General features: G+C 40.8%; 1 protein-coding gene across 11 annotated transcripts in view; it reads right to left on the minus strand.

Moving 5' to 3' along the window:
- The window catches only part of Pde1c (phosphodiesterase 1C), a 514,105-nt gene that overhangs the window by 18,053 nt on the left and 471,575 nt on the right, over positions 1–24,477 (minus strand). Inside the window, exon 17 of one of the 11 annotated variants that reach the window (XM_075955071.1) lies at positions 17,812–20,928. The exons of 9 other annotated variants lie outside the window; for them this stretch is intronic. In XM_075955071.1, the coding sequence (XP_075811186.1) occupies positions 20,915–20,928 (14 nt within the window). In that variant the 3' untranslated portion in view covers positions 17,812–20,914. Of the gene's footprint in view, positions 1–17,811; positions 20,929–24,477 lie in introns of those variants that run through there. One more of the 11 variants, XM_075955067.1, reaches the window with a different exon arrangement.

Genomic DNA, 24,477 nt, shown 5'->3' on the forward strand with positions numbered 1-24,477 from the left:
TATCAATAGACTCAATTCACAAATAAAAGGAAACAGACTACCAGAATAGATTAAAAAACAAAATAGGATCCATCTTTCTGCTGAATACAAGAAACACAACTGAACTTCAAAGACAGACATTGCCTCAAAGTAAAGGGTTGGAAAATATTTTCCAATCAAGCAGACATAAAAAGCAAGCTGGTATAGTTATCCTAATATCTAACAAAATAGAGTTCAAGTCAAAATTAATCAAAAGAGATGGAGAAGGACATTTCATACTCATCAAGGGACAAATCCATCAAGATGATGTCTCAATTCTGAACATCTATGCTTCAAATAAAAGGACATCAACATTTGTAAGCTTAAATCACATATCGAAGCACACATTATGAGTGGGTGACTTCAACCAACAGTGCACTTTTACCAAAAGAAAGATCATTCAGACAGAAACTAAACAAAGAAAAACAGAACTAACAGATATAATGACTCAAATTGACATAAAAGATATCTTCATTTCACACAAACACAAAAGACTATGCCTTCTCCTCACCTCATGGAACCTTCCCCAAAGGTCATGTACTTGAGCACAAAGTGAGTCTTAACATATATAAAAAATGGAATAACCTTCTGTATCTTATCAGATCATCAGGGATTAAAGTTAGAGATCAACAACAACACAAACTATAAAAAGCCTACAAACTAAAGGACACTGAACAATCCCTGGGTCAAGGAAAACTAAAGATAGAAATGAAAGACTTCCTAAAATTCAATGAAAGTGAATGCACATCATATTGAAACTTATGGGACACAAGGAAAGCTACAATAAGAGGAAAGTTCATAGCACTGAGTGCCTACATAAAGAGTTTGAGAAAATCTCATACTAGTGACTTAATGAAGCATCTGAAAGCTCTAGAACAAAAAGAAGTAAATGCCCCAAAAGGAGTAGACACAGGAAATAATCAAACTGAGGGCTGAAATCAATAAAATAGAAAAAAAGAAAACAGTGAAGTAAAGAGCTAGTTATCTGAGAAAATCAACAAGATGGACAAACCTTAATCCAAACTAATAGGCAGAGAGAGAATATCCAAATTAACAAAATCAGAAATGAAAAGAGGGACATAACAACAGACACTGAGGAAAATCAGACAGTAATTAGGTCATATTTTAAAAACCTGTACTCTACAAAATGGAAAATATAAAAGAAATGAAAAAATATTGATAGATACCACATACCAAAATTAAATCAAGACTAGGTAAACAATTTAGATTGACCTATAACCCCTGAGGTAAAAACCCCATGATCATTAAAAGTCTTCCAACAACAACAACAAAACCCAGAGTCAGATGGTTTCAGTGCAGAATTCTAAGCAGACTTTCAAAGAAGTGCTACTACCAGTACTCCTGAAATTATTCCACAAAACAGAAACAGAAGGGATATTGCCAAATTCTTTTATGAGGCCACAATTACCCTGACACCCACACCATACAAAGATGCAGCAAAAAAGAGAATTACACACTAATTTCCCTCATGAACATTGATTCGGAAATACTCAGCAAAACACTGGCAAACCAAATCCAAGAATACATCAGGAAGATCATCCACCATGATCAAGTGGGCTCCATCTCAGAGATATGGGGATGATTCAACAAACAAAAATCTGTCAATGTAATCCACCACATAAACAAACAGAAAAAAAAATACCACACGATCATCTTATTAAATGTTGAAAACGTCTTTGACAAAATACAACACCCCTTCATAATAAAAGTTTTGGAGAAACCAAAGATACAAGGAATATATCTAAATATAATAAAAGAAATATGCAGCAAGTCAACAGCCAACATCAACTTAAATGGAGAGAAACTAAAAGCAATTTCACTAATGTAAGGAACAAGATAAGGCTGACTACTCTTTCTACATCTATTAACAATAACACTAGAAGTTCTAGCTAGAGCAGTAAGACAACAAAAGGAGATCAAGGAATACAGATTGGAAAGGAAGCAATCAATGTACTTCTCTTCACAGAAGATAGGATAGTATACAAAAGTGACTTCAAAAATTCAAACCAGGGAACTCCAACAGCTGAGAAACACCTTTAGCAAAGTTGCTGGATGCAAGATTTACTAAAAAGAAATATCAGTAGTCCTTTTATATACAAATGATAAAAGGGCTGAAAAAGAAACTAACTTATCACTAAACAACCAAGTAAAAGACTTTTATGACAAGAACTTCAAGTTTTGGAAGAAAGAAATTGGAGGAGACATCAGAAGAAAGGAACCTTCTCCTTGGCTCATAAATTGGTAGGATTAACAAAGCAAAAATGACCATCCTACCAAATCCCCATCAAAATTCCAACACAATTTTTTACAGACCTTGAAAGAATAATACACAACTTCATATGAAAAAAAGAAAAAAAAAACCAAAAACAACCCCCATGATAGCTAAAACAATTCTGTAGAATAATTGAACTGCTGGAGGTGTCACCATCCCTGATTTCAAGCTCCACTACAAAGCTATAATAATAATAAATAAAAAACCCAGCATACTATTGGTATAAAAAACAGACAGGTGGATCAATGCAATCAAATCAAAGACCCACACATAAATCCACACACCTATGGACACCTAATTTTTGATAAAGAAGCCAAAATTATACAATGAAGGAAAGAAAGCATCTTCAACAAATTGACCTGGAATAACTGGATGTTGATATGTAGAAGGTTTCAAATAACACCTGGAGTAGATGGGAGAGTTGGCCCTGTGGTTATAAGAATGGGAGAGCTGTCCCTCATCTCCACCAGCTAGGACCCATGCAAGAGCAGACCCCTCACCTTGCCTAGGCAACACAATGGAGTCAACCCCGTTGCCACAGGTATGCATGAACCAGCCCCAAAGTAGTGAACAAGGAAGAGCTGTTTCTATCACCCATCTGTCCTATGGCAGCATGGGTGAGGGAGAGTTGCCCCCATCCTCCACTCCTATCAAGGACTGAGACAGGTGTGAGAACAGGTTCTGAGGTCACAAGAACAGGAGTGCTGTCCTGTCGCCCACCAGTTGTAACACTTGGGAGAGAAGGCCCTGCACCTCACCTAAGCAATTCAATAGAACCAGCCTTGTTGGCAGAGGTGTGAGTGAGCCAACTCCAAAGTTGCAAGCATTGGAGAGCTGACCCCACTAGTCTTCTATCATGTGGTGGTGTGGGAGGGTGAGGATGCCCCCCCCTTATCTCTGCCTTTCTGCCTGCAACAGATGAGAGAGCTGGCCCTGCCCCTCTTCAGCTGCAGCACTGGGGAAAGGAGTCCTATACCTATCCTGGGCAACACGATAGAGCTGGTCCTAATGGTGTAGGTGTGAGAGAACCAACCCTGAGGATGTGAAAACAGGAGAAATGGACCCACTCCTGGCTCATGGCTGCAGAGCTGAATTAGCTAGGGCAATGCTGGAGAGCTCACCCTGGTGGCGAGGATAGGAAAGGACAGGCAGGCAGACCAACCCTACAGCTGCCCAGAACTAGGGTTATGACTTGGCTGACCTCAACATCCACCCCACCTATGATCTGCTGGAGCACATGAAGGGACCTGACGTGCAGACTTGAAGCTGAAGGATCTCCACAACATAGGAAATAAGAGAATATCCAAGAGGAGCCCTAATGAGGACCCAGCATTAATAATGTAGCAGAAACCAGAGACCTAGAACCAGACCAATGACTCTTTGCAATAAATTCTTGCAATTAAAGATAAGTGAACAAAGGGGTTTCCTGCATGACTTACTGTGTCACACTACAGCTTCTGTGACAAGATTTTAAACTTTTATCTCACTCTTTTTCCTTTTTTTTCTCTCAAATTTTGTTTCACTTTAGGGGGAGTACAGGGGCAGAGGGTGGATGTGAAGGGATGGGGAAATGAATGGAATCAAGATACATGATTTAAAAGATACAAAGAAAAAAATAAAAAGAAAGAAAATAGAAGAATGCAAATAGCTCCATATCTATCACCCAGCACAAAAGTTAAGACCAAATGGACAAAAGAATTCAATATGATTCTAGTTACACTGAATCTGATAGTAGAGAAAGTGGGGAATAGCTTTGAATACTTTGGCAAAGGAGACAACTTCTGAACAGAACACTAGCAGCACAGACACTAAGATCAACAATTAATGCATGGGACCTCGTAAAACTAAAAAGCTTCTGTCAGGCAAAGAGCACTTTCAATAGGACAAAATGGCAGCCTACAAAATAGAAAAAGATCTTCACCAAGTCCACATCCAACAGAGGGACGATCTCTAAAATATATATAAAAAAAAACTCAAGAAACTAGATATCAAGAAACCAAACAATCCAATGTAGTGATACTTCATTTGTATTTTAGTAAATAAAGCTTGCCTGAAGTTCAGAGAATAAAACAGCCTCACTGAACAGTCTTACAGACCAGGCAATGGTGACACACAACTTTAATCTCAGTAGCCACACTAGTTGCCATAGAAACCTGGTGGTAGTGGTGTATGCCTTTAATCCCAGCAATATAGAGGAATATGAGACTTGAGGAGACAGCTCTCATACACAGTCTCATTCAGAGATTCCTGGAGGCAAAATCACCAATTTGAACCATTTGGTAAGAGCCAGTGGCTAGCTGCTTTGCTTTTCTGACCTTCAGGTTGAACTCAAGTTTCTGTCTCTGTGTTTTTAATCATGCTACAATTCAACTTTTAACATGTGGTACTGACCTAAACAGAGAATTCTCAACATAGTAATTTCAAATGGCAGAGAAACACTTAAAGAAATGTACATCATTCTTAGCCGTCAGGGGAAGGCAAATTAAAATGACTCTGAGATACCATCTTACACCAATCAGAATGACTAATATCAAGAACACCAATGATAACTTCTGCTGGAGAGGACGTGCAAACTTGTACAGGCACTTTGGAAATAAATATGGCAGTTTATCAGAAAACTGGGAATTAATCTACCCCCAAGACTGTGCTATACCAATCTTGGGCGTGTTCCCAAAGGATGATCAATCATACCACAAGGACACTTGCTCAACTATGCTCATAGAAGCTTTATTTATAATAGTCAGAACCTGAAAACAACGTAGATACCCTTCAACCAAAGAATGGATAAATAAAATATGGTACATTTACACAATGGAGTATTACTCAGCTATTAAAAACAATGACATTCAGAAATTCAAAGGCAAAAGGATGGGACTAGAAAAAAATCATACAGAGTGAGGTAACCCAGACCCAGAAACATAAACTAATTATGTACTCAATCTTAAGTGGATATTAGCTCTATAGTAAATTATAACCATGCTACAATCTATAGACCCAGAGAATCTAGTTAACAAGGGTGACCCAAAGGAAACACATGGATCTCCCTGAGAAGGGGAAATAGAAGAGATGCTCTGGGTGAACTGGGGGTGAGTGGGAATGGGAACTTTATAGATTGGGTTGGAGGTAAGTGGAGGGGGGAAGAGTACTGAAATAGATAACTGGAAAGGGGGGACATTTCAGGGTCAGGTAGAAACCTGATGCCAGGGAAACTCCCAAGTCCCTACGTCTTCAAGGATCATCCCAGCTAAGTATTCTGGCAGTAGTGGATGGGTAACATGGACTGGCCATCTCCTGTGATCAGATTGGAGACTACCCCAACTGTCATCAGAAAGGTATCATTCAGTAACTTATAGAGACAGATGCAGAGACCCACAGTCAAACTCAGGGAATCTTGCTGAATAAAGTAAGGAAAGATTGTAGGAGCCAGAGTGGTCAAGGATATCACAAGAAAACCCACAGAAACAACTAACCTGGCTTGTAGGAATTCACAGAGTCTCAACCAGCAAAGAGGGGACTTGAATGTGACTGACCTAGGCCCTCTACATGTATGTGAAAGTTTTGTAGCATGCTATACTTGTGGGACTCCTAATAATGGGAGCAGAGACTGTCTCTAATGCTTTGGCTTGCTCTTCAGAACCTATTCTCCATACTGGATTAGCTTGCTCAGCCTTAATGCTTAGTCTTAACTGTAACTTGATATCCCAAGCTTTGTTGATACCCATGGAAGGCCTGCCCCTTTCTGAACAGAAACATATGAAGAATGGGTTGAGGTGGACTGGATGGGATGGAAAGGAGGTAAGGGGAGGGAATGGAAGAATTTTATTTGTAATAAAATATAAAATAATAGAAATGGGTTAATTTTAGATGTAAGAGCTACCTAGCAATATGCTTAAGTCATTGGCCAAGCAGTGTTTTAAATAATATAGTTTTTGTGTGATTATTTCAGGACTAAATGGCTGGGAACCAACAAGAAGCCTCTCTCCCTCCAACAAATCGGCACCTACTTAGCCAACCAAAATCCATGCAAAACCTGAGAAAGCTTTAAAAGGAATCCTAGACACAAAAGAACAGATTTAAGCATGGTTTGGTAGCAGCATTTTCCTGGCTAGGCTCTTTTTGCTAGAAGTACTCAGAGGCATGGCTCCTTTAAGAGAGGTTTTCTTGGTGCCACAGTAGCCGAAAAAAAGCTGCAGTTTTAAAATGCTGGCTTTCTGGGCCATGCTGCCTGCATGACCTCTGGCTCTTTCAGGAGGCCGAGCATTTAAATGGGGTTTGTGGACAGCATGCTGCAAGTTACTTGGTAGCAGCATGGGTCAATCAGAGTTGCAATGGTGAGGATGGCTGCCACCTGGCAGTTTCAGGCAATAAATGGATTTCCACCATGTTGGACTGTGCAGAGCAACCAGGTAGAGTCATATATATCCTAGTAATGATGCAGCTTAAGTTTTAAGAAGTGCTTAGCATTTTAAGAAGTGCTCCTGGACAGTAAAGAATTACAGATACACAATAGGACAGATTCAGACGTAAAAGACCTTTAAATGGGTCACAATGTTGGATAAATATATGTAGGCTTGGGAGAGAGAAGAAATAGAGAGTCATAAAAGGAAATAAATGGTTTATTAAAAAATAAAACAAAGTCTTTAAAGAGACAGAGTAAGACAGTCATAGAATAAAGGAGTAAAGATAATAGAATAAATATTAAAAAGTAATGAGTAAGAAAAGCCATATAAAGATGCAATATGCAAAGAATGTCTGGATTATGAATCTAATTGTGATTTCTTTGAATTTTTTGACTGTGAAGGAACTAAGTACAGAGAGACATTTTATTTTATGGGCTGCTAAGATAAACCACATATATATTTTAAAGGTATCTTGATTTCAAAATATGGATCTAAGGATATGCTGCTTTGGAAAAGAGGTTCTTCTTTTGTTTCCACAGAGGATGAGAACCTGTGGATTGCTTCCAGACTAATATGGCTTGATAGACCACAAACCCCTGAAAGGTTGCTGTGAACACTCCCAAAAATTACTTCAACCAGCTGCTGACTGAGATGAACCTAGCACACAGGATACACCATGAAAGACCTGATTAGCAGTGACCCCAATCAGCAGAAAGTAGTCTAGAGAATTAAGCCCATATTCCCAAATATTGTTTACAAATGTTTCTTTACATTTAAAGGGAATATTCTATAGAGATTTGTATTTGTATGGATATTGCTCTATTGATACAAGTTTTGTTGAATTTTGTTATATGTATATTTCTGCTCTTGATTAAGGTATTGTGTTTGTACAGCTCATTTAAAAATGTAATGCATAATTAAGAAATATAAGTTAATAGTCATCTATAATAGTCAAGCTTGTAGTCATGTTAGTTAGGTTTTCTAGATATACAGACATATATTTCAGTTAGATAGGTATTCTTTAAATCTTTCAGAGACCTTCAGAATATGGCATTTAAAATGTTTAAATTATTAACTCAATACTTTTCATGACAATGAGACACATCTGCTCCTGGCAGCACCAATTACTTCAAGAGGAAGATGGGCACTGAAGATGCTCCTTATGGAGTCTGTTAGCCATTTGGGCAAGAAACTGCTCTTGCCTGGACTGTTTGATGAAATTCTCTATGAACTTGACAAGCAGGACCCACAGAAAAATAACTGACCCACAGAAAAATAACTGCTGAGCTTGTCTAAAGGTGAGATGATCCTTCAGGGTTCCTGCTTCATGAAAGACTCTGCCACACATTCTACAGGACACAGAAGAAAGTGACTGACAAACTGCCAATATAGGCAGAAATATCTTTGAAATTTCATGCTTCATGGACAAGTCTGCTGGATACTATGGGCCTGTAGGCTGAAGATGGATGCCCCAACAGTACAGAAGAATTTTGGGTGACTGTCCAGGCAGTGAGATGTCTCTGTCAATTCTAGAGTTTTGGAAGTTGCTTACAATGGACTTTCAATCTACATAGGTAATATTATATCCCGGAGTCTTTGGTGAAGTTGAAGAATTGATAGTTATAGTTTTCCTTAGTTATAATTTTAAAAAAGTAGCTATAAATATTGTAACTATAATTCTTATTTGATGTTTTGTTATATGTAATTTTACTATGTTGAAGATAAAGCCTTCCTTTTCATTTAAACAGAAAAGGGAAGGTAATGTGGGATTCCCCTCTGTCTGTTGTAAATATCATTGGTTAATAAAGGAACTGCTTTGGCCTATAGCAGAGCTATAGGGGAACAGAGATAGGCAGGGAAAACTAAACTGAATTCTGGGAGAAAGGAGGCAGCGGCAGAGAAAAACCATGTAACCCTGACAGATAGCAGAACCTTGCGGACCAAGAGCCTCATGGTAAAATATAAAGCAATAGAGATGGGTTAATTCTAGATGTAAGAGTTAGCTAGCAATACACTTAAGAAATTAGCCAAGCAGTGTCTTAAGTAATATAGTTTCTGTGTGATTATTTTGGGGCTAAGTGGCCGGGAACCAACAAGTGGCCTCTCTCCCTCCAACAGCAGATCTCATTATAAATAGTTGTGAGCCATCATGTGGTTGCTAGAAATTGAACTGAGGACCTCTGGAAGAACAGCCAGTGCTCTTAATCTCTGAGCCATCTCTCCAGCCCCCCATCTTGATAATGCCATTTCAGGTTTAACTAGAACTTGATCATCTTGATGGAGAATCCCATGGGAAATTCCCAACTCTACTCTGGAAACCCATGGTCAAAATGCTCTAACTTCCCTTAGCATCTATTAAACTGTCTGCTGTGTAAACCTTCCCCTTCAACCAACCACTTATCATAGCTTTTATTTTTCTTCTTGCTTACACAAACCTCCCCCTGAAGCTGCAGATTTAGACACCAACATGAGGTTTTGTCTTTAAAAGCCCCCTGATTTAAATGCTTGGGAATGCCCTTAGGTTTCTAATGCCTAAGTATAATCCCAACTGGTTGAAATAAAAATTTTCAGTTGGCTATAACTGTGTCTGAGTGGTTATCTCTTGTGAGATCCCCATAAAACAGGCAGGTCACTGTTACATTTGCACAGGTCATATCTGGGTGAGATTAATAATTACTTTTCTCCTCCAGCAGCGTGTATGGTACCTTCCATCACTATGAAAGACATTCAATAAAGGTGAAGCTTCTAGTTGATTATCAGCTCAATTTCTCCATGCCCTATGACATAAGTATGTGGTGTCTTCAGCAATAGGATCTTACCTTTAGGTTGTGGAGGGTAGCCAAAAGTTTTGACAATAAACCATTATTTTTGGAAGGGTCTTTAAGATCCTTTAAGTCAACAATTCAAATGATGTAATCCATTCACAGTATTAGTGGTTTTATTTGGTAGCATATGATGGGTATTTTCTCACCCATTACATGGTGAGGTGGGACAGCCCCAGGCTGTGGCTCATTTAGCCCAGTCCTGGGCATCTCACTAGACTCTGCCTAGTGGCAGCAGCTGGAGAAACCATGATCTGCAAACTTGTTCATTTCATTGTCCAGGTACCTTCCTTCTCAAGGGCCTGACCGTCTATCATGGCTCCTCAGAGGCTACCTATCTCCTGTGAAAGTCACTGGCAGATCTAGACAAGCAGCAAATATCCACAGGCATGGCCAGAAATGCTGTGTAATCCTTGCCCCAGGGCAGCAAACCCTAGATATGGCTCAGCAGGAACCCTCACATCCACAGTGACAATAACTGACCCTAAACAGCAGGGAGAGGAAGTTGAGGGCCATGACCCAACCATATAAGAAGACTGACTGCATTTTTTTTGAATGTGTAAGACTTTGTGACTTTGGATTTGGAAAGCAGTTAAATGCTATAAGTATGACTTAATGGACCCTCCTAGTAGAAGCTTGGAAGACAGTGGTGTTGAGAGCCGGGAGTCCCTTGCATGGAGCCTCAGAGAGGCCATTGCCTGAAGCGTGAAAGCAAAGCCTTGACTGTATTGGAGACCCCAAAATGTTGAAAATGCCAGAGCTGGGGGTTGTCTGCTGAGAGCTTCAGAAAGGGAATGGAAAGAAGTCCAAGAAAGAGAATTGTGTTGTTGTCAGCAGAGCTGGAAGGAGCAGATCTAAGTGCTTGTATCTGAGACTCTGGACTTCAGAGTTTTAAACAGTCTGGAGACCATGAAATACTGGAGACTTCTGAAGTTGAACTAAAAGCATTTTGTTTTCTGATATGGCTACAAGCCTATGGGGGCCAAGGAATGAATGAAATATTACAGTTTAAATGGGAATAATCCCACAGGTTCATATATTTGAGTCCCTGTTGTCACTACAGTTTTTTCAATCTTGGTGAGACTTACGATCATAATGCTATATCTAAAAATTTGAGCCCTTGTGGCAGTTTTAATATAACTGGGCCTCATAATCTCAAAGGGAGTGGCACTTATTAGGAGGTGGGGCTTTGGTGGAGTGGGTATGGCCACATTGGAGAAAGTGTGTCACTATGGGGGAGGACTTTGAGGTCTCTTCTCACGCTTCACTCAGTGTGACAATCAGTCAGTCCTGTTGCCTCTGAGGCAAGATGTAGGACTCTCAGCTTCAGCATCACCTCTGTCTGCAGCTGCCATGCTCCCTATCCTGAAAATAATGGACTGAACCTCTGAAACTACAAGCAAGCCACCTCAGTTAAATGTTTTTATTTATAAGAGTTGCCATGGTCATGGTGTCTCTTCACAGCAATAGAAACCCTAACTAAGACAGCCCTTTAAGCAGGAATGCAAATTCGATGGGCTGAGCCGGGCCCGGCTCTTTGAGAATGAATACTCAGGAAAAAAAACCATTTTGAGCTGTCAGGGAGAGCCATCTTTCTCCTGAACCACTGATGGGCTTTGACCACACAGATGATATGGATTTTTAAGTGATTTCTGCCCATACACATTCAGGTTTCCAAGAAACTCAGATAGAGTTTACAACTTATTGCTGAGAACTGGGGAGGCTATGCAATCACACATAAAGATAATGCCATGGTTTAATGCCTCCACTTTTCTTCTGATTTTTTTTCTCCCCTCTAGTACTCTCATGCATATATGTTCATTGTGCAAGCACACATGTAAACATGGAGGCCAGAACAGCCTTGGGTGTTAGTCCTCTGTCACTGTTTGCTTTGGCTTTAGAACAGAGTGTCTCAGCGGTCTGGAATTCATTGGGTAGGCATGGTGGTTTGAATGATGACAGCTCCCCATAGTTTCTCATGCCTCAATGTTTGGTCCCTTGGTTAGCTGAACTGCTTGGGAAGGATTAAGAGCTGTGGCCTTGTTGGAGTAGGTATGGCCTTGTTATAGGAAGTGTATCACTAGAGGTGAGGTTTGAGGTTTCAAAAGCAGGTATCTGTATCTCTCAGGATATAGAAGTTTCAGCTATTGCTCCAGTGGCACACCTGTCTGCTTCCTGACCTGATGGTCATGTACTCGACTACCCTCAGGAATCGTAAGAACCAAATTAAATGCTTTCTTTTATAAGCGTTTCTTTGGTCGTGGTGTCTCTTCATGCCAATAGAAGACTCAGACAAAAAAAAAAAAGACTCAGACAGTAGGCTAGGCTGAGTTCCACCTATCTTCACCTCTCAAGTCCCGGGGTTAAAAGCATGGACCATACCGTTTAGCTTTTCTTTAACATGGGTTTTGGAAATCAAACTCATGCTGTTATGTTTTCAGGGTGAGCATTGTCCACCCGGGCATCCATCTTCTCACCCTTTACTCTGCATTTTTAAAGAGTGCATTCGATTTATAAAACGTTAGAATTCTCAGCTATTTCATAAGTGGTTAAAAAATACCAAAGAATAAGTAAGCATACTGACACAAACTTTTTTTCATTTTCTCCAACTATTATGCTCAGGACAAGATTTTGATGGTCATGTAAGAGCGTTTTGTAGACACTGAGGTGTAGTAGTGTTCATTACTGTTTGGTTTTTATTCTAAAGGAATCGTGTGTGTGTGTGTGTGTGTGTGTGTGTGTGTGTGTGTGTGTGCAATAATGCAATGCACAAATGCAATAGAAATGCGTCATCTTTGGGAAGTGTGAACTTAAAGGCCAAGAATTAAACTGCCCTTGATCTACAGTGAATGTTTAGAGAGTAAACAATATAATCAGTCAGCTCAGGCCAGAAACGTCACTGGGGCAGCTTATGTGACAGGTGTCTTTTGACAAACAAACAGCTTTCAGATATTTCAAATTAATGTTCTTGGCTAGTTCAGACAAAAGGCAATGAGTCCAATTATTCAGGAGACTGGAAAGGGGACAGAGATGGAAGTGACAGCCAAGGCTGCCACCCACAAGGTGAACACACACACACACATAAGACAGGACAGCCTGAGGCTAGTGAGAAACCCATGCGATTTGTAACTGAACTCAAACAACTCATATCCTTTCCCCAAAATAATGTAGCATGGCCACACAGGCCTGCTGTGAAAAGAATGTTTTAAGAACCTCTGAGTCCAAATACCATCATTATAAACAGTCTGATAATAGCAGCATTGTTATAAACACAACCAGACCCCAGAGTACAGCGTGAGTATAGGAAGGTCAGGGTGGGAAAGGATGTTGACATAGTGGACATTTTAAATCAATTTATTTTAGCATGTTATAAATGCCTGCCATTTATCACAGTCATAACTTTCTGGTCAGTCTTGGAAGTATATCTGCTGACATCTTTGTGTCCCATTTGGCCTATGGTTGTGGGCTGTTCTCTCAGAACAAATGATCACTTGTGCCATTTTATGTCCTAAAAGAAAGGGCATAAGGCTCTCCTTCTAGTTGAGGAATCACTGAGAGTCTGGAAGATCTCAAAGCGAGCTTCCCAAAGAGTTTTCCTCTAGATGGATAGTCCCAGAGCTCAAACCTGCAGGGCTAAGTGTACTTTTCCCACAGCACAGCCTCAGTTTTGTTTGTTCTGCTGAGACTTGACTGTCTGCTCATCACAAAGAACCAAAAACAAGAGCTCTTTACACATCAGCATTTTATGTTGTTGAAATATAAGCTTTTTAACACTTGAATGTGCTTTAGCATTAGACATGTCCACAATATTTACAATCTTGGACCTACAACTGAACATCTAGCAATTTGTTCACGGGAGATATTCTAAAGTGAGACAAAACCTGACACACAAACACTCATTTTAGCTATTTAAGATTAAGATGCTAAAATAAAAACATCTAGCTTCATTGATCAATAGCAAAGGTGGTTAATAAACTGCACTAGAACGACAAGACAAAATGTTGTATTGTGCTTGCACCGAAATTATATTAATGAGGAGGTTTAAGAAACAGGAAATGCTTACAAGCCAATATTATATGAATGAGCCATAATGACGACTTAAGTACATTGTATGGCTTTAACTGTGTAAGCATGCACAAAGACCTTAAGGAAACACAGGGAAATACCAACAGTGACTGATTGTGGGATGGGGTAGTTCAAGAGACTTTCAGTTCTTATAAGTGATCTAGTAACATCACTTTTATTATAAAGCAACCAAATCCCATAGGGCGGAGGCACACTGTTCAAGGCTGTAATTTACAATGCGGGTGGTAATACAGAGATTACTGTGCAAGAACAATATGCAGAACCACACTGAGTAGCAATTGTGTGATAAACTTCATCACCACAAGGGGGTACCTCTTAGTGGCCGCTTTGAAGTTAGCAGCTGGGTACAGATCTTATGACAGTAAATGGCTTCTGTCCTCAAAGGCAAAGACAATGACTAGGCTAATGCTAGTCTATTCTGAAGGGCAGGAAAACATTTCCAAGAAGGGAGAAAGTAAAATAGTTTAGAACTTGAAAGCTGACATCCAGGGATATAATATCATTGTCCTCAGTGAAAAATAACTTGGAAGCTGGGTCAGCTCCAAGAGCAGCAACCTGAGCTTCTGATAATCCATTTAACACAACCTTCAGCTCACAAAGACTACACGAACACGGCAGGCATTCTCTGTGAATACAGCTCTGTGCAGTAAAGGCAGTTGCTCCTTGGACATTGCCCAGGATTCAGGAGAACACAAGTGATGGAGAGGGTGGAGTAGGTTCTGGCAGCCCCAGATTTGGCATAAAATATGGACCACAACGAGCAACAATCGCAAGAAAAACACAGCCTTTTCATGTTTTCAAATTCCAATTAAGAGGTTAACTCATGTTTTTATTTGACAATTAGAGGAATATACAATTATTTTTTTATTACTAGATGCGAGGGGGGAATTGGACATGAAGGATTATCAGGCTCTTTTGTGCAGTAAAGAGCGACAATAAACAGACTTTTAATTATTTTGAACAGCAGTTTGGCACTCTTGGTTTTACACGAATCCCATGCTTTGTCTGCATTTGGAGGTGTGACGTTACAGTGTGTGAGCAACTTTGAGCATGAAACAGCAGCACCATAGGGAACAGAATGCTCTTTCTCAGAGTGGAGGGGGATCCCCTTGCCCTGTGATACACAAATGCAAGCTTAAATCAGCATTATGCCTGCCTGAGACCCATTCACGTCTGGGAAGTCCATGATATTATGCCACAAAGTAAAGACAGGCCGTTCTTTACCTCCCTTCTAGGGAAGGTATCTGCAGTACACAACCATAAGTTTCTTAATTTTCTCCAACAGCTATGCATGAGGCATGATCTGGGAAAAACATCTGGAAGACTGAGGGCCTGCCTTCTTCAGAGCTCTGCTCAGTGTTCTTGATACTGTTCTAGATACTTCCCACAAGTCTGTCTCTCTGAATCCGAACTGCAGCAAAGTCTTAGGGTCTCCACCCTTCATTCCCACACATCCAGGACGAGGACTGTTCCCTACAAGGCATCAGTCTACAGACTCAGGGTAAGAATCTAACATGCAGAGGAGAAAAACTCTGTGACAGAAAAAAAAAATGTCTTACACTCAAGGAAGACAATGACATTATATTAACCTAGAAGTGATTCACTTTGCTTTGGATAATTCTCCCTCCCTCCCACCCCCACTTAGAGTTTCTTTTCCTTGATTCTCTTCACCAACCTACCCCTTCCACCCCACACACCTACCTCTGCCTTGTTTTTAACACTTAATACTTCGTCATTCCCATTACACTGGAAAATGTGCCCACCCTTATTTGGTGTTTCTGTGTGCTCAAATGATATTGCAAGTCGAATGACTTATATCAGCTAAAGAGACGTGGGAAATGTCGGAAAATGAGAGACAAGAAAGGAATCACACAAGGAAGGGCCTGAAACAGGGAGAGGACATTTAAAAAATGCTGCAAGGCAGTCGCAGTACAGGAAGCACGAGAGCTGAGAAAACCCTAGCCAAGGTCTACAAAGGAAAATAGCAAAAATATCTTAAAATCTTACAGCATATAAAATTGTATAAAATATCATACAAGCAAGGAAAAACAAAAAGAAATGTAATTCTCTACAGTCTGTTTCTAGAACCCATCACTGGATGATATGTATGGCTATAGAGGCTCACTGTAAAGCTACACGCATTAACATGGGATTGCTTTTAGGCCAGCGCATGTATCACATCTATACCTATTTGAAGAGAAGGATAGTAGTCTACAAAGCCGCATCCCTAGTGTATAGCACACAAGAGGAGCAAAGTTAAGCAGAGTTGTGCTTCGTGAACACCTGTTTAAAAGCCATTCCAGTCACAGGACTCCACAGTGAGCTTGCCTGTGAGTGCTCGTGCAAGCACAGACATAGTGAGCTTGCCTGTGAGTGTGCGTGTAAGCACAGCCATCAGCTTCTGGGAGGGATGCATGTCTCAGAGGTAACGACTGAAGCTGACCACTCCAGAAAAGATGCCCCATAGTGACATTGACTGTAGACTCTTACAGCCAACAATCACCCAGAAGGTAGAGGAATCCCCAGAACTACTGCGCAAGTGTGGCCTGGGCCAGCTGAAAGGTCCCGCCATTCCCACTGCTTCTGGCTCTGCAATGGCCACTTAGTTTGGGAACAAGTGTATCAAGGAAGCCTGCCACTGCCGGTGTTAACCTGTTTCGCTTGAACAAAAGCCAGGACTAATGGTAATTCATCTCTAATATGTGTGCCAATATTTTAGTTGAAAATGGGAAGGAGGCATGATATAAGAAGGTAATTTGGACTTAATCCTTAAAGATGACCATGAACTTCTCTGTCCAGGTTCTCTGCTGCACCGCACCGTTGCTCCTGGTGAAAGCAAGCCCCTATGGGAAACAGTTCTTACTCATCACTGACTACCTTCTGGAGATCACCTTCGCACTCAAGTGTCCAATGAGAACCTCCCATTTTCTTACCTCCCTAGACTCACAGTTGTCAACAATCCAGCACAATCTGCAGATGGCCCTGATTACCTCTGGACTCCAGTGCCACCTCTGTGCCCACCGGTGTCCCTGCTGGGACAGAGCATAAGGAATCTCCTGGTTTCGCAGGAGCATTGTTGTTTTCATGACTGGCTTCTCACTATGCTTGCGTGCTCAGTGATAATGAGGCCTTGAATCACAGATTGCTGCTGATGAATTACACGTATAATTTCCCATTTGTTCAAGAATAAGAACCAATAGAACATCATTAGTGAAACATTATGCTCTATAACACTCGGCTTTGCTGCAGCTCGGCGCTGAGCCCACCATGCTGGCAGAGTAGACTGTGCAGTTTCTCATGATGCAGGAAGAGTGTTTTCTATTGGCTCCAAGGAAGTCCAAGTTTCAGCCTGGGTTCTAAGCAGAGTCATGGCTGTTTCAGGTAGCTCTGTGCCATCATCCTTCTTGGCTCATAATTCTCTGAAGAACTTCATTTCATTAATCTGATTCTTTTTGTTCTTTCTCAAATTTAAAGGTCACAGAAACTATTTTCCATCTATTTTTGTGCACTCGTTGGCTTTAACAATTTCCCCAAGTAGCCTGATGTTTTCCTTCTTTCGTGATAAGCTATTGGTATAATTAGAGTATGTCTGCCTTTACCCAGAATGCACGTCTCCTGAATGTGGCCATGTGGATGGTGAAGATGTTGCATACGTGTTGAAGGAAATTTGAACTTTGCATTGAAAGGGATGGTATGATCCCAACTGACAGTTCTGCTCAGGCTTCCTGAGTGTTGGCTGGGTGCCAGGCACTGTGATAGACCAGGACTGTAAGTCTTGCAGTGTTGGGGGCATCTCAAAGTTAGAAGCAAGTGTCTGACTGGGAGAAAAGGTACTCCCCCAATCTTCTTTATTTGGAAAATTATGCTACACTCAGACTTCCACTCCTAGAATATTCTCTGTCTCATTATGAGAAAGGATTTTCTGCTTTTTACCTATTGGTTTCCTCGCACTCAATGGGAGAACATTATAAAATGTTTCTCATTATCAAAACCTCTACTCAGACATTAACAAAAACCAGAAGAAAATACACATTATCCCTATATCCTTCCAGCCACCTACCTACCCCATCTATCTGTCTATCTAAGGAAAAGTGATCTATGAGATAAGAGAGAGTTCTGGTCCCAGCTTGTACAGATAGTCTCCCTCTCTTCTCTGGGTTCTCTCTCTCTCTCTCTCTCTCTCTCTCTCTCTCTCTCTCTCTCTTTCTTTTCCCCCTTTCCCTTCCCCCCTCCCTCTGTCATTCCAAGATAACAGTGTCCTTTCCTTCTCATTTTTACACTTTCTAAAGCCATGGCTGGAGGTGGAACTCCATCTGAGCTTCCGCAAATAAGATGAGTCCCTAACACCAGGTTGTCTTTGTCTTTGGTGCTTAGCGTGACTTTAATGGTTAAGGGTATTCGTGTGTAGAATCCTGTCAGATGTTTTTCATAGCTTTTAAAAACTCCAAGAATAAAATGGTCAGTGGAAGAAAGTCCATTGATGGTTTAGAAACGCATCTTCTAATTGCTGTCATAAACTATTAGGGCTCACAGACTAGGAAAGTCAGCTAAGGATAAGAAATAAAACATTGACTTCTGTACGTATCAGTTACTCTGGCCCAAGATCAGCCCACAGTGACACAGCTTGGGTAATGTGAAGATGCAGCTCAGGAGCTGGCTCCAGCTATCATGTTACAGCCAGGAATGTGAAGGGCTTGTGGCTTGTCTAATACTAATGAGCATGAAGCCACTGCTGTGTCCACAGTGTTACATTGTAACTCGGTGTGCAAGGCTGTGGTGTGTGCATGAGCCAGAGCCGGAAGAGTGATGAGGACAGAGGGATAATGCTGGTGGAATGTTGATGCTAAGCTCAGAAGACGCCATTTCAAGAAAAGCAAAATCCACAGAAAACATGCCACAACCTTGGAAATCGTGTTTCTTCCCGTGAATACTGACCTGGAATAATTATTCTCGTGTGTTATCAGGTCTAAGATCAGTTCAGAGCACAGTAACATGTTTTGCATGCTTTTAACAAATGACTCTGTGTTTTTATTCGATGTGTCTTAAGACGAGAAATTAAAAAGTTTGGGACTACATTAGCCGAGCTTTTGTGCTTCCTGAGTGTTCTAAGCAAACTGTAATGGCATGAAGTTCTTCTCCCCTTCATTTACAACTGATTAATGACTAACAGCAAATTTTAAACTATCTTCACTGGTTCTAGAAAAAAAATGGCTATATTCCTATTTCTTTTTCATATATTGTGTAGTGTTGTTTTCTATATTATAAAATGAAGCAGTAGGCATTCTATATCAACTGCCCAAATGCTTCACATACAAAAATACAGAGTAGATGTGAGGTAAAAGGCCAGTGTCCAAGGACATAAACCGGCATATACTTGATTGCATTTAACTGACATACAGAATCATTCTACCTCCAAGAAGATAGTTTGCAAGCCGATGACCCCTGGACAGCATACAGCTCATAAGCACATTTTGTTTGACCGGTGCAGTGTAAGCATCTGAGTTAGATGCCAATGTGTAAAACCTTTTTACAAATCCTAGGTACCTACATAGCACAAATATAGCCCATGATACTGGACCGCTGCCTTCTTCCAACAGCACCAGCCCTCACCTCTGCTTTTCCCAGCATCACCAATCCCTGACCACTCTCAGTCATTCCCCAGGATTCTCGCTCTTCCTGACTGTCTCCCTGGTAGCAAAGCCCATCAAACTGACCCGTATTACAATAATTAGATATGACATGGCTTTTTCTAGTCAGACACTTGACCCTTTATGTTTTCAACTCATTGAAGTCTGAGTTTCATGATTTACTGTTAGGAAAGCAGGCAGAACAATGGAAAAGGGTTGGTGATATGATGAGGCCAAATGTACAACCAACAGAGAAAAGTTGTGTGAATCTCAGGAACTGTGTTCCAGGCAACAACTTTCTTCATATGTTCCTGCTGAAGCCCTTTTCTATGAGCCTCTTGGTCACTGTCTTCCTTAACTGATGAAGAAATACCAATTACTTACTTTAGCAATACAGAAACTTTAAAATAACTGTCTTTATACTTTAGTTTAGAAATGAAATTTATGGAATTCATTTAAACCAATTACCTAGCTCACTTTCTTCCTATCATTAATTCTATGTGACATGCTTTACTTTCAGAAGAAACTTAAAATTACATAATAAAAAACATTCATATGTAAATCACACCATGGGAAAGAAAAATCACATTTTCCTTGTCCTCCACTGAATCCCATTTACTGTTTGGCTTTAGGATAATCTATTTTTATCCCCTTTCCCTGCTGTATCTATTATCCTTATTTTCTAAATTTGCTATTAATCAACTCCTTCATGGAGTTAAAATTCTGCTAAAATGAAAACTAGTACCTGACATATCTATCTTTCTGATTCTGAGTGCCTTAACACTTGCCTTTCTAAAAAATTTATAAAGTAATGAAGTCAACTCACAGACACCCAAAAGAAGAGGACCAGGAAGTGGTCAATATTTCAGTGACTTCTTAGTGATGGATGCTGCCCAGTAAAAAAAACTGGGGAACTCACTGACATATGGTCATCAGCAAACACACTGAGGTTTATATTCATGAATTTACAGATAATAAATTAAGCATTAAATACATATTCCTGTAGGATAATCTCCTCTGAAGAGACGAGCAAGTTCATATTACACAAATGGGAAAAAAAAAGCATAAGAACAAAATTTAAGCATTAAAAGATAACCTCGAGGAAATGAGTGTTCTCCATTGGAAAAAAGAACCAGAAATTGGCTTTTCACTAGAGTTGTGACAAAGGCCAGACTGGCTATCATTGCCATCATGAGCCAGTATGAAAGGCAACCTCTAAGTCAACAGCACTAACAAAAACCAAATGGCAGTCACTGTGCGGGGTACTTTTCCAGGACTCAATCAGCACATCCAGGAGGTCAGGTTTTTTCTTTAGGCTCATCAGGTGCTGTGAAAGCTAAATTAATAATAATGGGTTGTAAAATGGCCTTTCATGTTTGATTACTGCTTCGAGGGTGGGGCAAACACAAAATAAAAACAAAGCAGAACAAACCTTAAGTGGGGTTTGTGTGCTCAGGTGGAAAAAAACATCCCCCATAATTCTAAGACCACAAGCCACCCCCCTGAGGCCCCTGGGAGGAGACAGCATGAGAGAAGGCCAAATGTGGGGCTTGGGATTGAAAGCTGTACACCTTCCCCAGATAGGGGTCTTTGTGGAAGAAGGAGAGTGAAGAAGCTCAGCTAAAATGGCGCGAGACACTGGCAGCCTCAGTCTATGTGAGGTCTTTTCTACTCTTCTGGATCTGAAAGAAAGAAAAAGAAAAAGAAAGGTGTCAATGCTGCCTTCCCTCCCCTCCACCCTCAGGCCTCCGGAGAAAAAAATCTGGGGGCAAAGGTCAAGGAGATCAATGGAACACTTCAGACTAGTTGTGGCAGAAAACCAGTTGAGAGATAGGAGAACTCCTCTCTGCAAAACAAGACTCACTCTATACCCAAGGACAATCTCAGTGGAAAACCTTAAACCCTGACACACATACAAATGTAAGGGGTCTTTAAACTGGGTCTGTAGACATTCAATTCAAGCAGTGTAGTTAATAAGCCACTTTATTTTGTAACCGAGAAGACAGTGGCTGATAGGCTGGCCTGTGTATTTCAGTGGTCAGTGGGATCAGAAGAAATTGGATCACTCTAATCTTGTTTCCATGCAAAGAAAAACTTTCTTAGCAAGCTTGTCCCATTTATAGAAGCTTCCTAAAGACATTGCAAACAAGACATTGCATTCTCCAGCCCAAATCACCATGCAGATGGATCCAGAGTAAGAGCAGAGGAAGAAAACAAAGGGGGAAACAGTATTAAATCTGTGGAAATAGACAATATTGGGACTTCTTCCCCAACCCGGTGAACTCTATCTCATGTTATCTCATGGGTCCTGGAGGGAATTTAAAACAGTAACACCCCCTACAAGACTGGCTGGCAATGGTCCATTCATCAAGTCAATGATCCTTCCCTGTGTAAAATGTTCCCTTCTGGAATATGGCAGTGCTGGGTTCTAGTCTTCAGGAAGGGTCACAGCCTCATGCACAGAAGGTTTCTGGGGCATCTCAGGACAAGGAAAGTCTCCCCTTCAGCTTTCAAGATCTCCTAAATAAGACTTAGCTGAAATTAGGCAGAAAACTAGTTAGGAGCTAGGAAGAGTCCCTTTTGGTCTATTGTAATTACAGCCAATTCTCAGCTTTCCAGGGACCATTGATCCAGACCTCCTGCTGCTCCTCTCCATTTGGGGCTTGATGTTTGCTACATTTACCCCCCATTAGCAACTACACCCATTAGGGAGAAATAAAAGAAGAAAGAAAACCTTGGATCAGTCTCTCTCCTCTGTTGGTAGCAACGAAGACATGGCAGGAAGGGAAGGACACAGGACAAATGCGGATTAGAAATTTTCTGTAAGCTATACAGTTTGGTCCCCAAGGGAAATGAAAGCTGGATCTCTCAGTGCTCAGGTCCTGTCAGCTCATCACTAGACTCCTGGGAGATGGTCTTCATGGCAATTATCATTCCCAGGCACCCCTGGGTGCTCTCCTGCAAAACCCAGTTCTGTTACAATGGATGGCATATGTTGAAAGGAAACTGAAGACAGTTTTCTCAAAAGCACCATCACTAACCCTAGTTAGCCAACGAGGAGTGTGACAGCTGCCTGTTGTCCCAAGTAGCCATTATGGGGCTCTCAGGGACCTGCTGTCCAGACTTGATCCAGAGATGGAACACGGAACTCGCAGTCTTTGAGGGATTCAAAGGCCACCAGAAGATCTTCCCATCTTTCTAATCACAGCTTGAATGTGAGACAGTGTAGAAGATAGATTTAAAACACAGTAGCCTTGCTTATTCTGTCTTTCCTATACCATTCTGCGGGTATGAGGTGTTCAGTGTGGCTCTTACAACCATTTAGGTTAAAGGTCATACTTTTTTTTTTTTTTGAGACAGGGTTTCTCTGTGGCTTTGGAGCCTGTCCTGGAACTAGCTCTTGTAGACCAGGCTGGTCTTGAACTCACAGACATCCGCCGGCCTCTGCCTCCCGAGTGCTGGGATTAAAGGCGTGTGCCACCACCGCCCGGCTAAGGTCATACTTTTAAGAAATGATAAAAGCTCAAATGAGGGTGACATAGCTTGTAAAATGTGTTTATCATTCACATTGTTCAGAGTATCAGCAGAGCCTCAAGCACACAGATGTCATAAGAATCTGACCCTGGCCTTGAACAAAACACTCTAAGTATACCTCACTGCAAATATATTTCTTGTCCATTTTTCTTGGATTTGGATTTTTTTCATGGCCTGATTCAGTTATGTCTCAGACTCCAAGAAGCAAACTGACTTGGCTGAGGACAGATCAGTGCCCAAGTGCACATATTCAAACAGGAAACATATCACAGCTGCCCCCATATGGAATCAACAAAAATATCACAGCCATATAGCAAGTGACTCGAAGATCTGCAGAATGTTAAACAGGGAAAAAATGGAGAAGATGAACTGTAAAACAAAACCTACTTTTAATTTTTAAATAAAAATTTTCTGGGATATGAATAGCATTTATTTTATATTTTAGTAATGAAAAATTATTATTTTAGAGCTATTTATTAGACCTTATCCAGGTGTAGATTTCTGTTCTCAGACTGTGGCAGCTGCTTTAAAGGGTCACTTTCAATGGGTACATTTCCTCTTCTACCCCCAATAAAAACTAAGACTGTAGAAGAATTGTTCTAAGTTAATTCAACTGCATCCACTATCAGTGTCATACCCCTGTTCAAACAAAATGCTCTGATCACGTACCCGAGCAGAGCTAGTCAGACAAGTCAGATGGATCAATAGAAAAAGATACAGATGAATATATGATACGCGAATGTGATACTCTAAGTCCTGAAAGGCTGACCTATGCCACTGTCCCGCAGGATGCCTCCATCTGACCCCAAACGCAATAAGATGCTAGAGTTGATAGGTTCTTGGGGCTCATGCTTGCCCTCACTCTTTCTTCTTAATCTATGTCACACCCCTGTAAATAATGGCGGTGCTAAGCTTTCCTTTCCTTTTCCTGTGCCCACACCTCCTTTGTGTAGCATGCTCTTTCTGCTAGGATTCAATGTGTCTTTCTGTTTTCACTCTCTGTTTTAAGTAAAGTGCCACCTTCCCAAATGCCAGCACTCCAGCTACCCCTGCCAGACCAGTAAGTCCTGCAGTGGCCTGCATCCACACTGGTGTGGGCAAGGCACAGTTTCTGCATGAGACAGTTTGTTCAGTCTTTGGATCTGAGAAGCCAAGAAGGAACCAGAGTCTGTGAGGCACAGAACCCTGGCCTGAAACAGTCTGACTGCCTACCATGCTTTCCCCCCAATTTCTTAGTTCGGGAAATCACAGGATGCTTCAGCACAAAGAGAGGAAAAAGAGAATGAATCGGATGCTTTCCCCATGGTTCCAAAGTGCATAATGAAAATACCAGGTATGGTAGCAATCTAGTGTTTGGAAACATATGCTCTCACTGGGCAATCAGGGACTCCCTTCTTATGAGAACTCTAAGATATCAGCCAGGATTGGTTATCTGGCACACGTCTTGAAAATGTAGATATCTAGCCAAGACATAGAATTAAAAATGTAGACAGCCTTGGGTCAGCATATGCTATTTCAAAAGAAGTCGTTTTTCTAAAGGATTTAATCATATCAGTAGAGTTTCTCTGGGAAGATGCACTGTGACTTTTGTTTCTTTAATTGTTTATACAGAATCTCACAAAATGTACTTTTTTTTTCTAGAGGAGAAACAAACAAATATGTAATCTGTTATTACTATTTTATTTATACATGTTCTG

This window comes from Microtus pennsylvanicus, chromosome 21 (assembly GCF_037038515.1).
Source record: "Microtus pennsylvanicus isolate mMicPen1 chromosome 21, mMicPen1.hap1, whole genome shotgun sequence".
NCBI lineage: Eukaryota > Metazoa > Chordata > Mammalia > Rodentia > Cricetidae > Microtus > Microtus pennsylvanicus.